The sequence below is a fragment of the Leptonychotes weddellii genome, chromosome 7, assembly GCF_054177405.1.
Source record: "Leptonychotes weddellii isolate Sample4059 chromosome 7, ASM5417740v2, whole genome shotgun sequence".
NCBI classification, from domain to species: Eukaryota; Metazoa; Chordata; class Mammalia; order Carnivora; family Phocidae; genus Leptonychotes; species Leptonychotes weddellii.
The window spans coordinates 12,389,882-12,408,861 of NC_138375.1; the positions used below are offsets into that span (position 1 = coordinate 12,389,882).

The following is an 18,980-nucleotide window of genomic DNA, read 5'->3' on the forward strand; positions in this document are numbered from 1 at the left end:
AAACAGAATGCACTCACCCGAAGAGGTCAAATTACCCTTCAATAGAAAGTAATCCCCTCTAATAAAATCAAAGCAGTAAACATGAGAACATAATTTATTGGACCATGTTTTTAATCTGGCAAAACTCCCAGAAACACAGGTTTACTTAGATGAGATGGTCAGGTTCTCAAAAGGCAGGAAATACCCTTTGAAAACAAAAATTAGCATTCACTCAAACTTGAGGGATTTTTTTTTTTAAAAAAAGAATTCAAGTGGAACTTACATATATTTGATTTCTCTTATATCGCTGGTATAAGTTATGCATGATGGACCCCCCGTGGAGCTCCGTCAAAGTGGCCATGTCATCCACGCCCTCTTCATTCATGGGGTGCATAGCAGTGACCTTCTGGTGTGTAATTGTGCTCTGCTTGTAGGTGAACACCTGATGGGCAGAATGATTTCAACTGTTTAGAGATCAGCAATGAACGGTCTCCCCAGACATTTCCCACCTTAAAGTACAATCTCAGGACAGTTTCAGCAACAAGATCCTGAATTGGCCAATAAAAAGTATTACTGCAGAGAACTTCTTCATTTTCTCTGTGCCACTTATCTATTTTTAAAGGAAGCAATTACTTGACAACTGCAATTAGATATTCCTCAAAGACATGAGTTCAAGTATTAGCCATCCCTTGGGAATCGCAGAAATCACAAATTTGCGGTTCACTTCTCCACGTATTTCTCCAATTGCTATAAATCAGTAAGAGTTAAGAAACTGGCTAACCAAACTTTCTGAAGAGTGATTTGGCTTCACTGTGTAATGCCTCACATGGGATCAAACATATATATTTAAAAACTTCATGATAACAGCTCTTCCATTCACCACATAGTCCTATTTGTTCAAATATGTATCTGTTCAAAGGTTGGAACACATCTTCACAGGAATATGTTAAAAATATCCTTAAATCCCTTCTTGGAATTTAAAATAAAATCAGTTTGTTTGCTTGACACCTGTCCTCCTTAAAATTCTGAACACCACTGATGAGTGCCGTATACGTGCCCTAGCATGTACATGACGAACTCGGACGCAGTGAAGACGGATCACTGAATCTGCATGTGTTTCTAAAATCTACCCATTGCTTTTTTATCACTACTGATTTGGTATACGATTAAACATATTAAGTCAGCTGCACCTGTTGATCAAAGTTTGGCCAGCTTTACATATAAACTCATGTACATAACAAAATCATTTGCTGACGGAGTCTACTCCGTAATTATTCATCTTATACTTTTACAACGTTCATCCCTAAAAAACACGAAGATATAAAAAGCGAGGACCTAAAGAACATGAAAAATGCAGTCTTCACATGCACTTCATATGTGCACATACACACAACGACTTTCTGGAGCAGTATCTGTAGAACTTCCTGATTGGGGAATTCTATTTTTAAATATCGACCACTTGCCTACATGGCAACAAATAGTATGTTATTGCAAAAGAGAATGACATACTAAGGAAAGCCAAAGTACCAATCCAATGGTTTTGAGAAGCCGTGAAAAATGGCATGTTTTATTTTTCTAGAGAAAAAATAAAACTTCAGCAGTGGCATTTCTGCCACATGAACCACAAGAGTTAGTCAAAACCAGTCCTGAGAAGCTGCTCAACACGACGGCAGACACCCGACCGTCTCTTCTCAAGGTCAGCCACTCTCCCCAGCTGCTTCCTGGGAGCAGACATCCACCAGGAGATGAACCAGCCCCAGTGGCCCCACCTCCTGGCGAGGCAGCCAACCCCGCCACGTAAGCACCCAAAGGGTAGGACAGGCCTGGGGACCGCTCAGGGAGTGCAAGGTGGGGTATGTCCTGGCCAAGAAACACGTATTAAAGAAAAACAATGTGTAGGAACATTCAAGAGTGTGGATGCACTTTTAAGACACTGACCTTCCATTCTAACTCAAGCACCATGGAAGAAAATTAAAGAAACAGATTTAGGCCAAGAGTTGATGCAGGGCCCGATCGCAGGACCTTGAGATCACAACCTGAGCCAAAGGCAGACGCCCAACCAACTGAGCCACCCAGATGCCCCAAGCAGGTTTTCTGGAAAACTAACCACTGGGCTGGTACTTGGGTCTGCTATCTGCAGTGACTGTGCGGTGGGGGCAGAAGCAGAACTTTGGCCCTGCGAACTCCCAGCCAGCTGAGGAGTGCAAAGAAGAGTCCTGTGTCACCTCTCTGCTCCTAGCACACACCGGGAGACTCTTCTCATGCTGCTTGCTCAAAACTCCCGCCAACACAGTGGGCAGAATGGTTGCTCAGGTTCCCAGGAAAAGGTTCTTGTAGGAGAGACGAGAGGGCACCAAAACCAGCACAGTAACTGTCTCGTACTCAATCCCCACGTCCCCTCATCACCAGCAAGTCCTTCCCAACGTGGAAACAACTCTTCCTACTAAATGTCTCTGAGTATACAGAGAATTCCAGAATTTGAGGACAGAAATAATTTAGAATACTAGAATTGTCATCTGTATTTATATTGATTCTGCCTTTTGGAAATAATCACACACAGCCTACAACACTTAGACACTAAAAAATTACACACACACACACACCCCTAAATATTTATATCATATGTAAGCATTGGTCTTTTTTAATGCCCCGAGAACAGTAAGACAATGCGTGGACTGAAGTCCAGAGCTGGGCACACGGCTCTGAGGGAGATGGCTACACACCGTCGTAGGGTTTCCCACCATCGTACACTCGAGTTCAGGTTTTCAGGAGCATGCTCTGTGCCAAACGTGGGCACGTGCCCATTCTAGGAGTGGGAAAATCCAGAGAACTGGAACCAATTCTTCCCATGGTCTCAAGGAGACAGAATCATGATGGAAGAGAACATAAACAAGAGACCATGAACAGAAAAGACAGAGGACAGCAGCTGCTCAAAATATGAATTCTCTCCAGAAAAGTAGAATAGTAGAGAAAATGTGTTCGTGAAGGAAAGGCAAGGATAACCATCCCTTCAGAGATGGGTTAACATGTGTAAAAATTCTAGAATAGTGCGTGCCATTCTGCAGGTGCTAAATAAGTGTCTGATAAATTAAGGAAATCCATTCATTCAAGCAAATATTTCTTGATGTGGTCTAAGGACTGGAAATACACTTTACATTCCAACAAGGGGAAGGAAATAAAATCAAATACACAAGTAAATATCTATCACAGATGGTGATGAATGTTTCTGAAGACATAAATGAGGGTAAAGGAATTAAGTACCAAGAGGGGTTACTTTATACGAGATGGGAGGAGAGCCTCACTCGTAGGGTCACATCAAAGCAGAGACCGCAAGGAAGTAAGAGATGGAACCAGCCCCCTGCATTCAGTGTGTTAATGCACAGTGGTTGAATAAGCACCTGATTTAATTTAGAAAGATTTCAAAGGATTAATGAGACCCACAATCTTAGTCAAGAATTTTTAAGGAGAGTCCCTTGAAGCATCAAAAGTCATTGGTATGTGCAACAATTAACAGGATATTAGTTACACTAGATTATTCCCAAAATGGCAGGAAAACTCTAGGTTTAAAGAATGGGATTCTTTTTACAGGAATTTTTGGGGGGAACAGTCACCACAAAACAGTAACAAAATACATTCTGTAAAACCCAACTCAGGAAAAAAATGGAGTCACTTCCATGGAGCATATGGTAGGAGAAAGGTGGTGAGGTTAAGAAGTGGAGGAAAATATGGAAGATTAATAGACAGGAAACCAACTTAGGGAAAAGGCAGCCTCAGAACAAATAACTCCTGTGTCAGAAATATAAGCCACTGGTCGCCAGGCGGACTGGATTAAGCATGGGAGAAGAACAAAGGAAACCAAATCACCAGTATTGGAAAAACGACTCGGAAGGCTTGTCTAATGCTGGGTCCACTTCTACATGAAAGATCAAAAGGTATGGAGTCAATTAAAAAAATAGCTCAGCCAGCGTCAATCCACTTTTATGTTCAACCTTAGGATAGCAACTATACTGCAAGGGAACTCTCACCACGTGGAGGCAAGAGTCCCCCTACCACACAGTTTTACATACATATACAGATTTCTCCGATTACAAGTCATTAGAAGCCCCAGTCCTAACATTTAACATTTCCAACTAAACAGAAAGGAAACAGAAAGTAACCCTGTCATGGACAGATGGGATGGAGGGTATTCTCAATCTGGGCAATCTCCTCTCACTGTATCCTAGAATTCCTGCTAGAATGTTCTCAGTTCAGCGCCCCTGCTCCGCCCCCCGGCCCTGTGGCAACGTCTGTAAACATTTCTGGCCATCAGAACCAGGGTAAGGAGTAGGCTGCTATTGGCATCAGGTCGGGAAGGGCCAGGAATGCTGCTACACATCCCAGATTTATGCAGTCCCAATGTCAAGAGCGCCACATTGAGATACCGTGGTCTAGAAAGGCCAACCAACCAGAGGTCTAGGTAGACACTACCAAAAAAAAAAAAAGATGTGAACGAGCCAATGTCTATAAACAGAACCTTTCATAAAATATAAAAATATTTTAGAAACAAAGAAAAACTTTGAAGAGAGGTTCATCAAAGGTCAGCCTGACAACATTCTGCAATTTAGTTTTTGGTTCTTCCTCATCTGACCTGAGTTAAGAGGGTGATGGCGGTGAGGACGAGGATGGCGTCTAGGCCTCAGGGTTTGCTTACATCTGCGTTACCTTCTACCTGTACTGTATTATGGTCAGATGCTATGGTCCAGCTCTTTCTACCTTGTTCCTACCCTGCCCAGGGTGGCTGTTGTCCTGAGTCCAGGCCGCGTGCATCCTGGGACTCTCCTGGAGGTCTCAGCCCCAAGGTTATCCTCTCAGGAGATGCCGGTGTGGTCATGGGCACCCTGCTGGCCTCTTCCTTATTCTGCCTGTATACCGTCTTCCTAGCTCCTAGGACAGCCTCCAATCGCTTATCTAATCTGTCACCTTACTTGTTTCAAAACCACCTCTGCGTCCACCACTCTGGGACCCCAGATCAGTCGCTTTCAACTCATTTGTCCACAAACTACAGCTGGAAATGTTTTATCCTGTAAACTACCATACACATAGTTTCATAAAACACTTGTCACAATGTCTGATGCATCTTAATATTTTCTATTCTGTTTCTTTTAAATGCTGGCTGCGACCCTCTAAACTGATTTCACATCTATTATGGGTTGCAAACCATGGTTCGAAAATTCTACGAGGGCAAGAAGCATGCCTAGTCTTGCTGAGACTTGTCTTAAGGGCATATATAGATGCTCCCCAGAGCCAGTCTTGGCCCACTATACAGAGTCGATAAAGACAGAATAAACGGTCCTGGGTTTCAAAATGGGTATAATGTATAAGGAGAAGTAGAGTGGGGGTAATGACCAAAAAGCATGGCCTTGGAGTACTGGGGGCCAATCAGGCTGGATTCACTTCTAGATCTATGCATCCGAGAGCCTAGGGAAAATGAGCAAGGTACTTACACCTGCTCTGGCCCAGGATTTTTTTTTCCACCTGCAAAATAAGAATGGTAATAATAACTCAGAATCATCATGTAAGCTAAAGAAAATGATGTAGGTAAAAGTCACAGTGATTGACACACATGAAGGCTGAATAAAAGGTATCTATTCCCACGAGGGGGGCATCATGCAAGGAAGAACGTAGAACATTCCAAAAGGAAATGCACCAATTATCTTTGCACAGAGGAGCCCAGACTCCTTAGACACGAGCCTGGAGACCAGCTGGATGAAGAAGAGAGTGAACAAAAGGGAGGGGAGCACAGTTAGTTCTCCAGTTTTTAGGACAATCTGAGCCTGTACATTATCTGATGAAAAACTGACGTACACTTTCTATTTCGACCCCTTTGTACAAATCTAGCTGGCCTTGTTTGGGTCTTCTCTGGATTCAACTTCGTTTCTGGGGGTGCCTCTCTCAATTTAATTTCCTTCTTCATTCGTTTATTGGCTCATGAATTCAGGACAGCAAGTATGATCCCTGATAGAGGTGGAGGCTTCTGCCTCCCCACCTGTGGCTACAAAGAGCAGTAATGGAAACCAAATATGAGCCTCCTCGTGGCCAGCCCCCCTGACTCCAGGCTCTCAGTGGCTATATATGCCCTTAGGACAAGTCTAAGAGGAAGCGGCCTACTTAACTGAAAAGCTGGCCTGTCGTTTTTGCTGCAGCCTCAGGAGACTGCAGAAAGTCGATGGGGCACAGAAACGTAGAGTCCACTAGAAAGTTCCACTGAAATCTCATCAAAGGGAAAATCATACACACCTAGTCTCTTAGGGAGCAGGGGGAAATGGCAACAGTGCCTCGCTTTCAGCTCCAACCTATCAGATTTGGCATTTTAATTACATGGCACAGGGGGGTTCAACTCATTTTTACCTCCATGTTCTACGGACTTTAGCCTGCCTTGCTAAGTTTGCTAGACAACAGACTACCGAATACAGATAAAAGACTGATACTTCCTTTTTCAAAGACAAACTAGTTTGTGGGATTAAGCCATTTAAATGGTCATCAGGTTTTCAGGGCCCAGTGTCACAGGATGCATGGCATTTGGGTACAAAACCAAAGTAAGGCAAAGGGCTGGACAGAGAGACAGGGCACTAGTGACCACTGGCAACGTGCCCCAGACACACTTTTGATATTCCCTCATTTGATCCCAGGCAAGGGACAAAACAGCGTTGCTCACTGTTTTGAGGATGAAGTCACAAAGGATCAGAGAGGTTAGGAAACCTGCCCAATGGCACACAGCAGAGCTAGCACTGAATTCCTGGGGATTGTGGAAAAGCACACCCATTAGAGTCAGACCTAGAGGGACACCAGTTCAGAGATAGCCTTTTGAATTTATTTATCTGCCCTCTCTAGTTCCTTCATTTACCATATTTGCCAGGCTGTGAGCTGGACCCCGGGGAATACAACAATGAATTAAGCGGCTCATCCTTCAAAGAGCCTAGCGATCCCCAAGAGATCAGAAACAAACAGGCAATCTCCATGTTGGGGGCTAGAACAGAGGAAATTCCCCGGGTATGGTGGGCGGTGCAGGGCACCTGCATAGTGGGGCGTGACTGGGGCAGGGTGTGGGGGGGCCCCCTGTGCCCTGCAGTGACACTTGGCCTCTGACCTGAAGGAACTGGGGGCCGCAGAAGCAGCTAGGATGGGGGCAGACACTTCTCTACTTACTCCTCATCACAGACAGCTAAGGTCAAGTGTGACACCGTGATTGTTTTGCTAGAGAAACAGAGAAGAAATCTCAGTACGCAATGCAATTCAATGAGTCCAACTTGCTAGAAACCCCACGGGAAGGCAATGTCTGAATCACTTCTAGGAGTGATCACTACAAACACTGTTGTCCTCAAAATGGGGGGTTTCCTCCTGCATTCCTGTGCACAAATAAAACACTACCGAAAGCATCAGCAATGATACACACGACCCAACGAGGATGGGGGGTTCCGGCAGGTCAGTCCCTGAGCAGTAACTCTTAACCACTGAGCACGTATCTTTCTGATGACACTGTGGCGTTTACAGGCAGACGGATGGGATTAAGAGTCTGAGAAGTCTAAAACACCAGGAAGCTAATCGTGGACAGTACATCTGCCCATGGAAATGCAGAGCCATACCACACAATGAGCAATGCTAAATGCAACTAATTCGCTTGCTCGGGCAACTGCCCACCAACCAGGAAGGCCTAGGTGATACTCCAGCCCTGACCTCTGCTGGTGAACTTCAGAGAAAAATGTTACCTGTTCGAGCGAGCTGGCGCAGTCAGAAGGAACGACTAACACACTCACACACATTAAAGAACATGTTAGTATCTGCTAGTTAAGGAAATGAGGAGGAAAAGAAGATCTTAAATTGGAATTTATATGCAACACTTGGGAATTGTGATTTTATAGAAGAATGATGTACATCTTTCTCTTAAATGTTAGACTACACTACTTTTTTTTTTTTTTTAAAGATTTTATTTATTTATTTGACAGAGAGATAGAGAGAGAGAACAAGTAGGCAGAGAGGCAGGCAGAGGGAGAGGGAGTAGCAGGCTCCCCGCCGAGCAGGGAGCCCGATGCGGGGCTCGATCCCAGGACCCTGGGATCATGATCTGAGCCGAAGGCAGCTGCTTAACCAACTGAGCCACCCAGGCGCCCCTAGACTACACTACTCTTTATTCATAGAAGTTTTTAGGAAAATCTGCATGAAGAAAATCCCAGTCGTTGCTCCAGCTGAGCTAGGAAGCATCTTGCAAATCTCTCTTGAGTACATCACAAGATGTTCACGCCCCTTAAGCCAGTCTTCCCACCTTGAAGAATTTGGTGTCAAGAAAAAGATCGTTTGATGCAAATATTTTTTCATTACAATTATATTAAATTATGATAAAATTATACTATGCACACAGTATAATCCTGTGTTTAATTTTTAAAATGCGTGCACACAGAAACACACACACCAGTAACTGTGTGCACACAGATACACACCAGCAACCATACTCTTGGGCGTTCATTCTATCTAAATGAAAACTTATATTTGCACAAAAACGTGCACACAAGTGTTCACAGCAGCACTATGCGTAAAAGACAAAAGCTGAAAAAGCCACTCCCAGAGGGTTACATGGGGTATGATCCCATTTACATAATATTTTTGAAATGATAAAGTAACAGAGAAGGGAGGACTGGTGATTGCCAGAAGTTAATAAGGGAGTGGAGGCGAGAGGGTAATGGGGCTGGCTTTAAAGGGGCCACATGCTAGATCCCAATGCTGATGGAAAGGTTCTGTATCTCGACTCTGTGTCAAGACCCTGGTTGTGTTATTGTGCTTGAGTTCTGCAAGATGTTATCACTGAGAAAAAGCAGGTAAAGGGTATCTGGAATCCTTCTGTGTTACTGCTCACAAATGCATGTGGAGCTACAATGACCTCAAAACAAAAAGGTTAATTACAAAAACGTTTAAAAATGCATGCAAAAAGTCTGGAAGAAAATATATCAGAACTCCAAAAATGGATCACAAGTAGGTGTTTTGGACTTTCTTTATACTTTTCCATTTTTCCCATTTTCTCAAAGTTCAAAACATTTCTAGCCTTAAAAAAAAAAAAACAGTCCAATCAAAATCACTATCAGTGAACATATCTGGATACACATAACTGATTCAGTTAATTTTTAAAATGACTATTATAGAGCTACTTTCACAAAATTAAAAAAAAAAAAAAAACAAAGTGAAATAGTACACCCCCTCCCCCAAGAGTCACCAGCTGTTAGAAGCAGTAAGGGCTTCTCCTCTAATTCACTTGTATTAAGCACGGTAAGTTTCGGCCCAGAGAGACCACAAAGCAAGAGGCATGGATGGGATAAAAGCCCAGGGGCCCCAATGCCTGGCCCCATGCTTGTAAGACAACTGGTTCACCAGCTTTCACTTCTGAGGTTCCTTATTCCTGGTCCTAACGTCCTGGTCCGTGTTCTAATTTTAAGTGTTCCTTTCTGATCCCTCTCTTCTGACTCAGAAGCCTAGACCCTGACAGCATGGACTTGAACTCTGGTAGAGAATCTCCATCCCTGTAGTTCCAAACCATCTTGATGTTTCAAAAGCATCTTTATGCACACACCTCCACACACACACAAAACAAAAATGGACCTCCATATCTTACCCTGTGCCTATCCCCTTATCCCTTTTCTCAGGAATGACACCATCACCAGCTCCCCAAGTTCGAAACTTGAGTCAATCTAAAATCCCTGCCCACTGCTGGCCACATCTTCTTTCCAAGTCCTAGATTAGATGATCAACATCGCCTAGAATCCATCTGCTCTCCTCTTCCTCTCTCCCACCTCACATTTTTCATCCGACCCCCATAACTGCCTCCTAATTAGTTCCTCTGCTCCCATTTTCCCATGGCATGAATCTCATCATTCTCAAATTCGAGTCCAAGGAACATTTTTTAATGTTGAGTTTTAATGATTAAAAAAATTTTTTTTTCACTAGTTTTAAAGATAAATTTTCTTGGCACTCATAACCTCAAATTGAAAAATTTTCAGAGATGAAATTCTGGTCTCCTGGGCTGATGTTTCCCAAACTGGGATCAACTAGGATCTGTTAGGGGACACGGCTCAAGTCTGAACAGCATAGATGTTGATGGATTTGAACCCACTCTGCTTCCCGTCGGCCAAGCAATCTTAACCTGCTCTGGTTGCTCCACATGCTAGCCCTCAGCTTCATCATCTATAAAATATGGATGATAATACCAACACCTCAGAGTGGTAGTGAGATGGGAGTAAGATAATGCACCCAAAGGATTTAGCACGCTGTTGGTACTGAGCAAGCAACTCAAATATTTCACTGTTGGCTGTGTTACTGTTACCAATGACATAATCCGACCATGCACTGACTGGAATTCTGTTTGTTTCCAGTCACTTCCAGGATGAAGAATCATCTTACTGTGGTTTCCCTGCAATGCCTTTCCTGAGGGACCCCAGCTACTTCTCCTACCACGCTGACTCCAGCCACATCAGACGGACCGAGAGTTTTCTGCCTCCCTCTCCCACCTCGCTGGGTTCCACACTCAGTGAACTGTCCTGGGGTCCATCCTGCATTCCTCCAGGTCACACCTCTTCCAACTCCCCCATCATGCACCCAGCCTGGCGGGAGTGCCCTTCTTTCCCACAGCACCTTGGACAGAACCTCTCCTGTCCCTCACCCACGCTGTGCTGTAATCTCCTCTGTCTCATCCCTGCCGAGGAACCAGGGCTGGCAGGACTTTCAGCTCCGGCGTGGAAGTGGTGATTTCCTGGGGCACCATGATGAGGATCTGGGGCTGCATGTGGGTTGGCGGGAAGGAGGGCAAGACGAAATCACAATGCCGTCACAGTCAGGGGTGTGCTGCTATCCTCCTACTGGACTGATCCGTGAGGACCTGGGTTGTATCTCACAGAAACCTCCGAGTTCTCACTAACTCGTCAAATGTCTGGCACCCATGGCTGCTTGCAAATTGTCTGCTAAAGGGATGAGCACCAGCTGCCCGTCCGTGGTGCTGAGATCATATAATTAGCACCCTGCTTTGGTGATCTACAACCCGACTCCGAAGACTGAGTTGTAAATCAACATTTTTCATTTACTGGCTGCTTTGGAACAGCCTTAAACTGAATGACAGTAATTCCTTGGCTGCTCTTAAGTGAAATGAAAAAGGCATATTTGAGCCAAGTATGTGTACATCTCAGAGCTGAAAAACAGAGTCAAAATAGTTTTATGAATTTTAGCTGTAAGCACCATATTTTTTGCATACCACTCATTGCCAAGTGTCAAGTAAGAAGAGATACAACTCAAAGTATTTATTTCATCCAGTGAACAAACAGAATCGGAATGATTCCAGATTGGAGCCAAAAGTCAGTGTGGCTGAATATCTACAAAGCCTCAAGAGATCTGCTTGACTCAAACCTGTGGTACGAGAACTCGGAGAAAACACACCACTCAGATAAAAGGAAAGGCCAGAGACAAAGCACAACAGATCAGAACATGGAATAACAAGCTCCCACCCTTTCCCTGTATTCCAACCCCCTCCCCTGCCAAGGAAATCTCTAAAAATGGCAGAAAACTCTACTGGAAATACTGGAAGGATGAAAAAGGGGCAGAAGGCCTGAAAGAGAATAGACTGGAAAATATAATAGATCAAAAAGTGAATACAGCAAAGATCTCTTTTAAAAAAAGTGTATTTAATGAAAAATAAAATACCATGTACTGAGATATTCTTGCTAATATAGGGACCGTGAACAACATAAAGGGGCTAAAAAGAATACTGTTGGTCTTTCCCCCAAAAAGTGCCAATAAGGAATTGTTTCTCTGCAAATGTCTATGAACCCAAAGGATATAAAAGCCCTGCACATCTTCTGTGGGGAATCTGGCCCGAATATCCAAAAGCCAGAGCACCTGAGGTTTAGAAACTTATGGGAGGGGCACCTGGGTGGCTCAGTCGTTAAGCGTCTGCCCTTCGGCTCAGGTCATGGTCCCAGGGTCCTGGGATGGAGCCCCACATCGGGCTCCCTGCTCGGCGGGAAGCCTGCTTCTCCCTCTCCCACTCCCCCTGCTTGTGTTCCTTCTCTCGCTTTGTCTCTGTCAAATAAATAAATAAAATCTTTAAAAAAAAAAAAAAGGAACTTATGGGAATCTAGTTGAAATCTTAATCTTGAGCGCCAAGGTCATGAGGATAAACGCGGCTATGTTTTTGTCAATATCATCACCCTCCCCTTAGCTTTCCCAAAAGGGGAGTTTGGAGAGACTTCTTTTCTGATGATCAATATCCTTATCATAAGCTCGCATCTCTTAAAAGTTCTATTTTAGAATGTTACAGAGTCAAAGCATAGTATAAGGACATAGGGGCCCCTACCATGTCTGTCACCACCAAATGGTCATTACTCCCACCAGACAGCAGCGCCTGCTGCCAGGATGCAGACCCGGCACTAAAGCCTCACACCCCACTCCCACCTCCACCCACACTCTCACACCCACGTGCTCTCAGGCGTCAGCCACAATGCTGCTCTCTCACCTGATTTCCAGGGCAAAGATCATGGAGAAGGCCGAAACCAGAAACGTCCCAACCTCATGCACATGACCTGAGCAGATGGAAACTGATCAAGGCTATGATGATGGAAAGGTACCAAGGGACGGCCTCCCACCTTGTGGACCTCTGAAAACCCAGAAAAGCTGCATCGAATGCAGAGCAGTCAACTCCTTCACAAGATTAGGAATTATGAATGAATCCACACTATTAGGAATTAGGAATGAATGAATCCACACTACTAGGAATTAGGAATGAATGAATCCACACTATTTTCATCACTCTGCAGAGTTTCAAATAATTTGTTAATGCTATCTGCATCTCTTGATAGCTAGATAGATAGCTGCCATTAAGAGGATGGGAGTTAATCCAGTGCCAGAGGGAATGTGAAATGATGCAACTGCTTCTGAAATCAGCCTAACACAGTTCCTCCAAATAAAGTTACCAAATATGCCAGCCAAATCCACTCCTAGGTATATACGCAAGTGAAATGAAATCATGTCCATGCAAAAGGTCGTGCATGAATGTTCACAGCAGCATTATTTCTAAGAGTCCCAAAGTGGGAGCAACCCACGTGGCCATCAGCAGAAGAACGGAGAAAGGTCTCGTGGCGTACCCACATGGTACACAATGGAAGAGCCTCAGAACAAGGAGGAACAGAGTGCTGATGCACGCGACAACATGGGCGACTCTTGAAAGCAAGTCAAAGAGGTCAGACAGAGAAGGGCCCATGTCCCAGGACTCCCTTTATAGCCCGTGTCCAGAACAAGCAAATTCAGAACCAGAAAGTTGATCAGTGGTTGCCAGGGCCTGGGGTGGGGGGAGGCTGGGGGGTGACTGCTCCCGGGTCTGAGGTATCCATTTGAGGCGATAAAAAATGTTCTAAAATGGACCGTGGTGATGACTGTACAACTCTGTGAATATACTAAACACCCATGAACTTTAAATGGGTAAATTCTATGGGGTGTGAATTATATCTCAATAAAGCTGATAGGTTTTTTTGTTTTGTTTTTTAACAAATAGTTGAGTCAGGAGCTCGGCCCAGAAGGTGGTACAGGGAGTCACCTCTCCCTGGATGCATGCCAAGCCCACCTCAAATACTGGAGCCCCCTCAGCCATCCTGCTGACCACCAGCCTGCTGATTAAAAGGCAGGGACCAGAGGGGCATGATGGAGCCGAAATGGCAGAAATGGGGCAAAACCAGTACTTCCAGAATAAGGCGGGTCAGCCTGCACATGACCAGGGGACCCATTCTGCAAAAACCAGAAGCCCAGGGCTGATCACAGAGGTGAAGCTGAGCTTAAGGCAGACTGGGGAGGAGCAGGCCAGGAACAGGGAAGAGGGTCGAGTGGGAGCTGAGAGGATCTGGCTAAAGATGCCCAAGTCCCCCTCAAACGGGACCAGCCTGGTCACTGTCCCTGGGTTCCCTGTACTCTAAGTGTGCCCTCCCCTCATCGCCCTGTTCCCCTGCTGCTCTTCTCCAGGGACACGTCCACCGTCTTGCCACCAACCCAACCCTTCCTGGCTTTATGCTACTTGTATAAAACTGCCTCAGCCGAGGGCCCTGTCCGAGGTAAAGTGCACTTCTGGTATCCGAACGGGAGAGACCTTTATCATTCATGGGCAGGTATTTAGTGCCCAGACCCTGACCCCCAAACGCGTCTGGCTTCAGTTTCAGTGACAACAGGACAGAACCCCACACATTTCTGAATGCCAGAATGCCCCAGCCGGGAGACACTAGGCTGCACAGAGCATGGGCATCCTCCGTGCGGTCGAATCAGGTGAATACAGGTCCACAAAGCTACACCGGGGGTTTAAGTAGAAAAGTTAGAAGTCTTGAGAAGTCACCAGGAGTCATTCGCTTCATCTGTACAACATACGATCACTGTGACAAGTCACCACAATTAGGATCACCGTCTCCGGCATCCCACTGATCCCGGCTCAAACGCCAGCTCACGTCCTTGCCACATCTGATCAAGGCTGCGCAGCCTTGGGAATGAGGCCTCCCCGCTCTGTGCCTCAGTTTCCACAAGTAGAAATCAGAAAACAAGAGGCTTGCCTCCTGCATTTGTTACGAGCAAAGTCACGTAGAGCACTTAGCCAGCCCCCGCCTCAGAGTAAATGCTCGAAAACATCTACCACCCTTGGTGCCAAGGTCAATGGGCCTCTGCAAAAGCAGTCTACGGGAGCTCCTTCCACGGACAGTCCACGTTCTCTATGAAAAAGTGGACACAAGAGGCCTCTACCTGAAATCAGTTTATTAACCAGTATTTCAGAGGATTGGGATGTCTCAAAACAACACATTCTATTTCGTGAACAATAACCGAAAAATAGAATCATTTTAGCAGAGTGAAACTGTCACGAGCATCAGGTTTCATAATAATTCAGGCTGGCATTTCATACAAGGACGAATTTGCAAGTTGCTACTGCCCTGATGTTGCATGGGCACGAAGCCATGGCATCACCTACCACTTCCTACTCTAAATGCACGTGGTCCCCAGACTTCAAGTGACAGGTGGCAGAGAAGGATGGGTATTCATAATGCAAGGGGAGGCCTACTGCTATGGCCTCCTTTCTAATCTCCCCAACGGTCTTCTTACTTCCCACAAATTGGCCACGTGAAGACGGGCCAAAGGGTGCCATGCAAGAGATCCAATTCCTTTGCTTCTAAGACACCTGAGAATAGGAGATTTCCTTTAATCCATGGGTATATTTTCTTTAAGACCGAAAAAGATCTTCCTGTAATTAGCAGACACGCTACTAATAAATACTTAATAGATAAGGCCCTCCAAAGTCATTAAATGGAGTTAGCTGAGAATTTAAGAAATATGTCCATAGATCTTTCTATACAACTTTCTACTGCAAGGTGTTTTTCCCATCTCTCTAGGATGGCTGTGAATGTTAATCAGCTAGTGTAGCACTTTGTTCAATTTATCTCTCAAATACAGTATTGATTCAGGCAGACACGAGGCAAAATCAGGACTTCCAGAAACTTGTACGTTCTGCAGAGAATTATAGATTTCTGAATTAACCTCCAAACTAAGCATACCTGTTCGGGATTCATACTTTAGAAAATACGCTATTTCCAAGCCAGTAATCGTAAGAGCAAATAGCACCAGCAATGTGTTCAATAGGTCTTTGCCAAAAAAATCCTTCCCCCAACATGTGAAGACAAACACTGGTAAGTAAGCACCCTAGACCGAAAGTCACACAGTAGCTTTCCTGTGAATACCTGGGTGGGTAGCAGTGTGTCCCAGGAAAGCTGAGAAATGCCATTTGTTTAATTTCACACATTAGTGTGACAGTCCTTGTGACTTATAAACAGAATCAGCATTGTTACCTTGCTTTGGTAGGGTAGATTTTGGTAGATTTTTAAGTAATCTCTACACCCAACGTGGGGCTCGAACTCACAACCCTGAGATCCAGAGTCACACGCTCCACCTACTGAGCCAGCCAGGCATCCCATTACCTTGCTTTTTGAACTGAGTTCTGCAATTTCCCCGAACACCTAGTTAGAACTGCAGAGCCCTGTGTACAGCACCAGAAGAAGGGGCCTGGGTCAGTGCATAAGACCCAGAACAAGTGCCAGGCTGAGGCTAGACCTGGTGGGGGTCATCCTCCAGCTCCACTGTGAAGAATTACCAGCAGAATGGGTGGACGATGCACATGGGCCCCTCCCCCAGTGGGTGTGACTGGGTAGAGGTCTGGGGTGGAGTCAGGAAACTGGGTTGTGGCGATCAGCTAAGATGACAATGGTGTAGGGGACAACTGGGACCCACCAGACAGCATCTGAGATCATAGTCTCCGTCCCGGAGCACAATCTGAGAGCCCAAGATTAACAGGAGATAATTTGAGCAGAAGCCTCATAGGACAGTAAGATTATGGTTAGAAAGAGCCTGGTGTGGTACCCGGCCATGCTTAACAGATGCTATTAGTACTCCTGATACCATACTTATATACCCATGTGTGACGGGGTTGGGAAGGAGGATTCAGGAAGCGGGTCCATAAAACACCCAGCATGAACAGATGTGGATCTGAATTCAAGCTGCTATCAACACACAGGGAAGGACCTTTAGGATATTAACAAGCTGAATATCAAGGAAGAAGAAGAGTTTCGGGATTTATGTGCTTGGGAGACTTAGGAGTTTGTTTCAGGGAAATAGAAAAGCTAGAAGGAAGAATTCAGAGATCTGGGTACCAATTCAGTGTTTAGGTAGTTAAAAAACAAAACCCCTCACATTCAACATTACCTGTAAGACTGGGATTCAAGCCTCTGTTCTGCCATGCCCTAGACTTCCACAAACCACTTTGTTACAGTTATAAGAGGCTACCTGTGTATTTTAATTCCAAGTTTAGTGGACAAAGGAGGAAGAAAGTAGGAGTGTGGGCGCCCAGGTAAAAAAGATGAACTGGGTGAACACAATGTAGCAAGGTCTGACAATCTCTGGATGGGTTTCCTAGAGAGAGACCGTAACACAGCAATTAAGAAGAAAAACTAACACAGAGGAGTTTAAGCATACCTGCCTTAGGAGACTCCTTGCTTTACATTTCACTAGTGACACTCGATTTTTTTGTGTTCCTTCAAGTCCTTGTGAAAAATGCTACAGTCGAGTACTTACTACTACAGGAACGGAGCTGCTACCCACACACTAACCTAAATCAAATATTAAAAATGTTTACATGTCTTCAGAGGAGAGGTTATAATTGTCAATACAGTACAACAACAAAAAAATAGCATATAAGCCCTTATTTAAAATGGCTGCTACAAATAAAGTCAAAACCAATGTATGGGGGGAAAAAGATTCAACATAGGGAAATGCAGTGTATCTTTACTTAAGAAATAAAAAAGAAGTGATTTAAAATGTGTAGAAGCTGCTTACATAACCCTGAAGACAGACCCAGAAAAAAGTATTATTCAGGAATAATGCACATTTTCTTTTTTTTTTTTTTTTTAAAGATTTTATTTATTTAACAGAGAGAAATACAGCGAGAAAGGGAGCACAAGCAGGGGGAGTGGGAGAGGGAGAAGCAGGCTCACCGCAGAGCAGGGAGCCCAATGCGGGGCTCGATCCCAGGACGCTGGGACCATGACCCGAGCCGAAGGCAGACGCTTAACGACTGAGCCACCCAGGCGCCCCAGGAATAATGCACATTTTCAAATGAATTCAGTTTTAAGTCTTTTCACTGTGTATTAGAGGAACTGAGCTATTACAGGTCATCATTCTGGGGGTTGAGCTAAGCCTATTAAAATGGAGACAATATTTCTGTACAAAAGGTCAGAACAAATTATTAACAATGCAAACAATTCTGTTTGCAGGCTAGAACTCAATAGTCGGAGGGATTTTCCAGATTTTAGAAAAACAGCTTAAAATGTCTTTACCATGTACTAACACCAAAATTTGCCTCTGCAAATACCGTTTTTTAAAAATTTTTTAAAAATTTTATTTGAGAGCGAGTGAGAATGCACACCAGCGGGGTGAGAGGCGGGGCGAGGGGCAGAGGGAGAAGTAGACTCCCTGCCGAGCAAGGAACCCGATGTGGGGCTCAATGCGGGGCTCAATGCGGGGCTCGATCCCTGGACCCCAGGATCATGACCTGAGCCGAAGGCAGACACTTAACCAACTAAGCCACCCAGGCGCCCTGCAAATACCTTTTAAATTGTGCCTGGGCAACCATGAAACGGCAGGGCTAGTGGTTAATTTTTCATTTGAAAAATTCTAATTGTTTCCACTTTCTCCAAGGTGGAAAGGATGGCTATGTTTCATGAACTAGAGAAGCCCCTGTGGTCTGAGACACCGCTTGCAAATTCAGGCTCGCCCTCAACAGAGCCACGTTCTATTTGAACTTTTCACAATGGAAGCTGACTTCGAGGCCAACTCTTCTCGCAAGCTGTTTTTCATTAATAAGCTTTTTTGTGTGTCTAATAATAAAGCCCATGATCTCTTTGTCCTGGCGTCATTATTCCAGGCTCGGGGTCTAGGGAGGTGGTTTTGTTTTTTTTTAAACTGGTCTGGCACATATTAGCCCACAACTAAGCACAGCATGCTGCTGCCGAGATCAGCACAGTATCTGATAAGTACACAAAGCGCACTCAATCACAGAAGCCATGAGACTAATCTTTTTTTGGGCGGGGGTGGGGGGGTGGGAATGTTAGCAGTGGGAGTGGTATATTACATAACAAATAGCAAGTCAGGTGGCGGGCATATTCTTGGTTTCACAGCATAAAGCAAGCCCTCAGAAATAGCCTCGTGCAGGAAATCCTTTACATATACATGTATGCTTCAGAAAACATGTCCCCACACCTCTCGTAGTTTAAATAAATGTAATGTCTTATGTGTTCCGACGGAGTTGGGGGTTTAAGTCGGCTGACCTGCCTCTTGCCAAAAGCTCTTTTGTTCAACACATATTGACTCCATGCCTGGCGCTGTTCAAGCGCCTGAGGAAATGAAGGCCATTGTGAGAAGGA

At 44.8% G+C, this 18,980-nt stretch overlaps 1 protein-coding gene across 1 annotated transcript in view; it reads right to left on the bottom strand.

The window, feature by feature from the left end:
• MYO10 (myosin X) overlaps positions 1-18,980 on the bottom strand; it is a 197,857-nt gene that overhangs the window by 110,663 nt on the left and 68,214 nt on the right. The window contains exon 3 of the mRNA XM_081825788.1: positions 263-421. Coding sequence (XP_081681914.1) covers positions 263-421 — 159 coding nt within the window. The remainder of the gene's footprint in view (positions 1-262; positions 422-18,980) is intronic.